Raw genomic sequence first — 5,618 nt, forward strand, 5'->3', positions numbered from 1 at the left:
GTTCGAACCTTTACAATAACAAGATCACCACTGCACATGTCCTGCCAGATGTATACATTTTGTTTCCCACTTGGGTGAATATATCATGGATTACCCCTGTAGTACACCGAAGATTACTAGTTAATTGCTTTCTGCCGAAGCTATCGTTATGGCGCCTTCTCACCTTTTGGCTAGACACTCATTTACAATCACTGTTAGCTAATCCATGCTTCATCCGGCATCACAATCATCATTACCGTCTTGTAAATTTCTCTACATCGATCGAGTGCCTGTTAGAAATTGTTCGAAGATTTCCACGTATATATGGCACATGATGCGCATCTCATTTACAACTTTTTTTTCTCGGTCACACGAACGGCGTTACATATTTTGTATACTCATTTGCTATAAGTGGCAATCATACGCCATGTCAAATTGCCATTAGCAGGACCACCTCCTTGGCCCTCCCACATTACTCTGTTTCTAACTGCTTAGTTTTGGCAAGGTCCATTCCAAAAGAAGCAATGTGCTCAAGTCATTATCGCCGTTTGAGTACCACGAGTTCTCAATGGGGAAGTTCAACCCAGAAAGAGATATGGAAGCGATATACATCAAGATTTCGTGGGGAATGCAAATTATAATACTGAATCCTTCTGAGTACTCTTGGTGCATTGTAAACCCGCATGCTTCAGCTTTTTTGGGTATGTTCTCACAATATAAAGACTTGGAGCCATGCAGGTGTCACAAGATCAGTGCACCCAGGGCTTCCTGCTAAGGTAAGCTCTTGCTCTCTCTGGACTGCTTATCTTCAGGCTGCCTTTCATCTGCTTGCTACTGTAGTCCTATCTGTCCCTATCTTCTCCTTTGGTTTCGTTATTTTCTTTATTTCCTTGTAAAATTAGTTGAACACCATAGATACCATCGTTAAATCCTCTAAACATTTGTCTTTGCAGTCATTATAGACTTGGAAAGTCTGTAACTGTTCTAGACTTGAAAAGTTCCAGTGATCAGCCACGCATGAACGAAAGCTGCAGGAAACAGTTACTTTTATATAGCTTCCTCCGGTCAAATTTGATATAGGAAAGCAGACTCGTCACACATGAAACAAAGTTCTCAAATCATACTGTGTCTAGTGTCTACAGTCAATTAGGCAATCCGGCCTTTTCTGATTCAATAATTCTGATTGTTCTCTACTGGTTGTTTCCTAGTGGATTGTCCAGAGTAACAAATGCGAATCGCAAAACAGTGGAGTTATACTGTAGGTAGGACTTTGATATCACATTTAGTGGACGACAAGAAGTTGCCCCCTCATATATCAACTACAAATAGACGGTGTTAGGGTGATCTTTTTTTTCATCACTTCTTCCTCACTGATCCGGTTCTGTTGCATCGCTCAGTGCAGCCACGAGCCTGATTTGAGCAGCCCTGATGGAGCATTTCAGGCGAGGGGTGGAGTTTGGGATGGCCTCCTTCCAGAGATGCCATCCACTGTCATGTCAAATGGTTGGTGATCATGCAAAACCTTTGCTTCATGATTTTTAGTTATATAATAGAAACTGACCATAGATGTCGGCTAAGGCTAGTAGGCTACTATAACCTGACTTGTTTTAAGTCTTCAGAACTGTTTGTGCCTCTGCCATAACTGCATCTTGTGACAAATTAAGAGATGGACTAAACTGCTGTTCTGAACTTCTGATCATCAGTTCCTAGCTAGTGCCTACATATATATACTGAGTTTTTTTTTTTTTTTTGGCATCATGCTGCTGCATCATTCTCTTGTAGATTTGTTTCATTTGGTGTGAATATATATAGCCATTGCTGAATGTTCAAACAGGCAGAGAGCGCACCAATCGATGCGCAGAAGGCGGACATCCGCTGTAAAGGGAAGTCACGGCATTCTAAGTGCTGCCACCTGGAAGAGATGCCAGTCATCCCTGAGCAGGCCATGGAGTTCCTCTCTCGGACATGGAGCCCCTCCTCCTCGGATCTCTTCCAAATACTCTCCCCCAGTGTATGTTTATGTCTTTTTCAGTTTTCACCAACCGAGTGGCGACATCTTCTCTCAAGCCACTCCATTGTTTCACAATCCATATACAAAATAATGCTTCGCACAACCTACAGTAACGCTTCACTTCAGTCTTATCTATTTATTACTGCATGGATCTTCCTTAGAAAAAAAAACGCATCTTTTTTCACCTTTTTTTAGTGTGCAGAATGTTCTGTCTTTTGTTCACGGTTACTTTTATCTATTGTAATATAATAAAGAGCCTGGGATCATCGCTGGAGGACCCAGAGCAAGATGAAGCAAGAGGAGACGGAGGCGAAGACAAAGAAAAGCATCTTGGCACGTTTCGTTTTAATGGGGGAACAACAAACCAATTGTTCAATCAGAAATGTGTAAGTCAGACACTGGGCTCACGTCTCAGCAGTGAACTATTGCCCCAGTGTTAATGATGATCCCTGGTTTGCCTGACAGAGACTTGTAGCCGGCGGCAGGCCTAACTGCGGACAGCGCCGGCACAAGCTCGTCCAGCCTGCCTGGGTAAGTAAGGAGTAAGGACAAGATACTAGCCAGTTGTTATTACAAACACCAATGTTCCTCATAACATGGCGCAGAGTGCCAGATTGAAACAGCATATAGCACTCTGTAATTGCAGTGACAAAACAGGATAGCACAGCTGATATATTGTCGGAACTGATACAGTGACTGCCTTGTTTGATTCGCTTGCTCCTTTTCTTTCTTTCTTTCTTTTCTTTTCTTTTTCTTTTTTTGCAGCTCAAAGTTGGAAATATGAAGGCGATGCTGCGTGGTTTCCTGCTGGACAGCGTGCCACTCACCGGAAGCCGGCGGAGAAGGCGGAGGGACGAGCTCCGGCTGCACACGGCGCAGGCGCACGCTGCCGTGTCGGTGGCGCAGCTCGCTGCGGCGGTCGCGGGCATCGTGTCGGCGTGCGACCTGAGGCCGGCGGCCTCGGCCAGCGCTGGCGACAGGAGGCTAGGCGCGGTGCTAGCGTCCGCCGCGGCGCTGGTGGCCACCGTGTGCGCTGAGGCCGCGGAGACCGCCGGCGCCAACCGCGGCCGCGTCACGTCGGCCGTGAGGACCGGCCTCGAGAGCCGCTCCTCCGCCGAGCTGCTCACCCTCACTGCTTCCGCTGCCACATGTAGCACCGGCAAACCACGCCCAAAATTTAATGTGACAAACTCAGAATGAAGGGGAACTGATTACATGTTCGTGTCTGATGCTTCTGCCAGGTTTGAGGGGAGCCGCGACGCTGAAGCAAAGGGCAGCTGACCTCAGGGGAATCAGCACCAGCACCAGCAGCAACGCCATGGCCATGAGCGTCAGCGCTGGCATCCAGAAGGGCACGACTCTCAGAGTCTGTCTGCCTTGTGGTGAGAGACGACATGCATCTATTCTGTGGTAGTAGTTGTGCATCGCTATTGTGTGTAGCTTGACCCTGCAACTGATTACTGTCTGCGTATTTGCTTGGGTGCTATATGTGCAGGAAGGTTGCGGGTGAGGACGGTGTCCGTCTTCCCGCGGTGCGGCGACGGCGCAGCGGTGGTGCTGCGGCTGGGGAAGAAGCGCCTGCACGGCGCGTTCGTCACCTTCAAGGACTGTAAGTAACAGCTCGTGCACGCAGTCATCTCACAACGCTATTCCGCTGCCGCGTCGTCGCCGCGCGCGTGCATGCTCGTGGGTGCGCGCACTCTGTATCGCCGCGCGCTCGGCTGGCCGGCCTGTCCGGGGAAGACGACGACGAGGCGCTTGCCTGTACCGCGACGTCACTGCACCGTAACACCTGAGCCGTTTGGCGTTTGGCCGGTTGCCCCTGCCGACACGCTTGTCTCTAACGACCCAATCAATTTTCCAGGGCCGGTCCAGTCCCGTCACGATTGGTCTGTTTCTACCTTGGTACTAGCGTCGCTGTTGTGATTTGGCTCCCAGCTGCTTGGCCGCATACTGTGTTGATACTTGATACCGGCTTCATCCACCGACTGATCGATCTGCTCATCTGCCGTTTGGTGGCGACGATGATTTTCAGATGTAGTCTCGGCGGTTGGAGACGGCGGCGGCGAGACGGTGGTGGAGGGGCGGCCGGCGTTCCCGGTGGCGCTGATCACGTCAGAGGAAGGGGTGACGGTGCAGCTGCTGTTCGAGCACCAGACGCACTGCAAGGTCTGGAAGGCCGCCATCGAGGGCATGCTGGCCGAAAAGAAGCTCAAGCGCGACAACCAACTGAACTGATCAGTCTGATTGGGCACACGCGCATACCGACCTTCCTGCACTTCTACTTCATTGAGTAGAATGGAGGAAGGATCTTTTTCTATCTTGTGTAATCACACCTGTACGTGTTTTGTAACATGTTTGTATGTATGGGGGTGAATCGAAGCTCATAAATAAAAGTGCTATAAAAACCTGCTCTAGGATTGAAGAGAATTGTCTACTTTTTATGGCTTACATTTTTATTGCAAACAAAGGATCATGTCGTATGAAGAAATAGAAACTTAAATAGGATTTTAAACATGTATTAACCGCACTCATCACACAAAGAAAAATGGAAGAGGATTTTAAACGAGGGGAGAACAAATAATGAACCCCACTCATCACACAAAGAAAAATGGAAGCCCAAAAGGTTATTAAGGCCGGCAGCTATATAAAGGCCTCGTTTCTTGTTTCAAAATATAAAGGCCTTGTTTGGGCCCAATTTCTCTTTTCTTACACAGGCCCAATTTTGCTTTAATGCCATATCTATGTTTTTATTTTATGATTTTTCTGTGATTTACTATAATTTTTTAAAAATTTAACCGAAATAAATAAAAAATAAAATCACCTTTTAAAACCGCTTATAACCGGTCAGGCACGTGAAACGAACGGTTTTAAAAGTTCAGGGAGATGGTTTAACTGGTTTTAGAGTTCAGGGAGGAAAAGCCGTAAAAGTTGATGAGATAATGTAAACTTTTTCCATGGTTTTTTTCTGAGTGGATATATCTACGTGGAAGACTGGCGTCGTTGTTGTTTCCTTCTGACCTAATTTTGGCCCATTTGATAGTTTAGGGGTGACCCACCATGCCCTGACAAAGGTTTCAAATCTGAGGGAGAAATTTTGAAAGACATTCGAACAAACCGTCCTGTCTCTGTCCATCCACTAGACAAGGCCCCACTGTCCTTATCCGCCCGCCGTCTCAACTTTCGTTCCGAAACTATCCTTGCGAATTCTAGCGAACGAGAGTACGAGGCCTCGTTGAGATTGCCTCAAAATTCATTTTTTCAATCTCTCTTCATCATATCAAATTTTGGACGCATATATAGAGCATTAAATATAGATAAAAAATAACTAATTATACAGTTTGGTTATAAATCACGAGACAAATCCTTTTGAGCCTAGTTAGTCTATGATCAAACAAAGTTTGTTAAATACAAACAAAACGTGCTACAGTGTCCAAATTACAAAAATTTACAATCTAAACAAGACCCGAGACAGGAATTTGCCAAGGGTTGCTGAAAAGGTCTAGAAAAGAATAAGTCGTTTACAAGAAGGGACAGTCTGTACACTGTACATGCTCAGTTTTCGTCACTTCGTATGCAGCCAATTTTCATTTTTTTAAAATTTCGTCACATCAATAGTAATGTATAT

The 5,618-nt window shown here is 46.3% G+C and overlaps 1 protein-coding gene across 1 annotated transcript; it reads left to right on the forward strand.

The window, feature by feature from the left end:
• The first annotated feature begins 608 nt into the window (after positions 1 to 608).
• Positions 609 to 4,381, forward strand: LOC136492483 (VAN3-binding protein-like). Its single transcript, XM_066488487.1, has 9 exons — positions 609 to 755; positions 1,377 to 1,482; positions 1,814 to 1,990; positions 2,245 to 2,376; positions 2,456 to 2,521; positions 2,756 to 3,140; positions 3,232 to 3,372; positions 3,486 to 3,599; positions 4,026 to 4,381. Exons 2-9 carry the CDS (start codon positions 1,408 to 1,410, stop codon positions 4,226 to 4,228), a joined length of 1,293 nt encoding a protein of 430 aa, XP_066344584.1. The 5' UTR covers positions 609 to 755; positions 1,377 to 1,407; the 3' UTR covers positions 4,229 to 4,381.
• Positions 4,382 to 5,618: the final 1,237 nt, after the last annotated feature.

Source organism: Miscanthus floridulus, chromosome 1 (genome assembly GCF_019320115.1).
Source record: "Miscanthus floridulus cultivar M001 chromosome 1, ASM1932011v1, whole genome shotgun sequence".
Lineage (NCBI taxonomy): Eukaryota > Viridiplantae > Streptophyta > Magnoliopsida > Poales > Poaceae > Miscanthus > Miscanthus floridulus.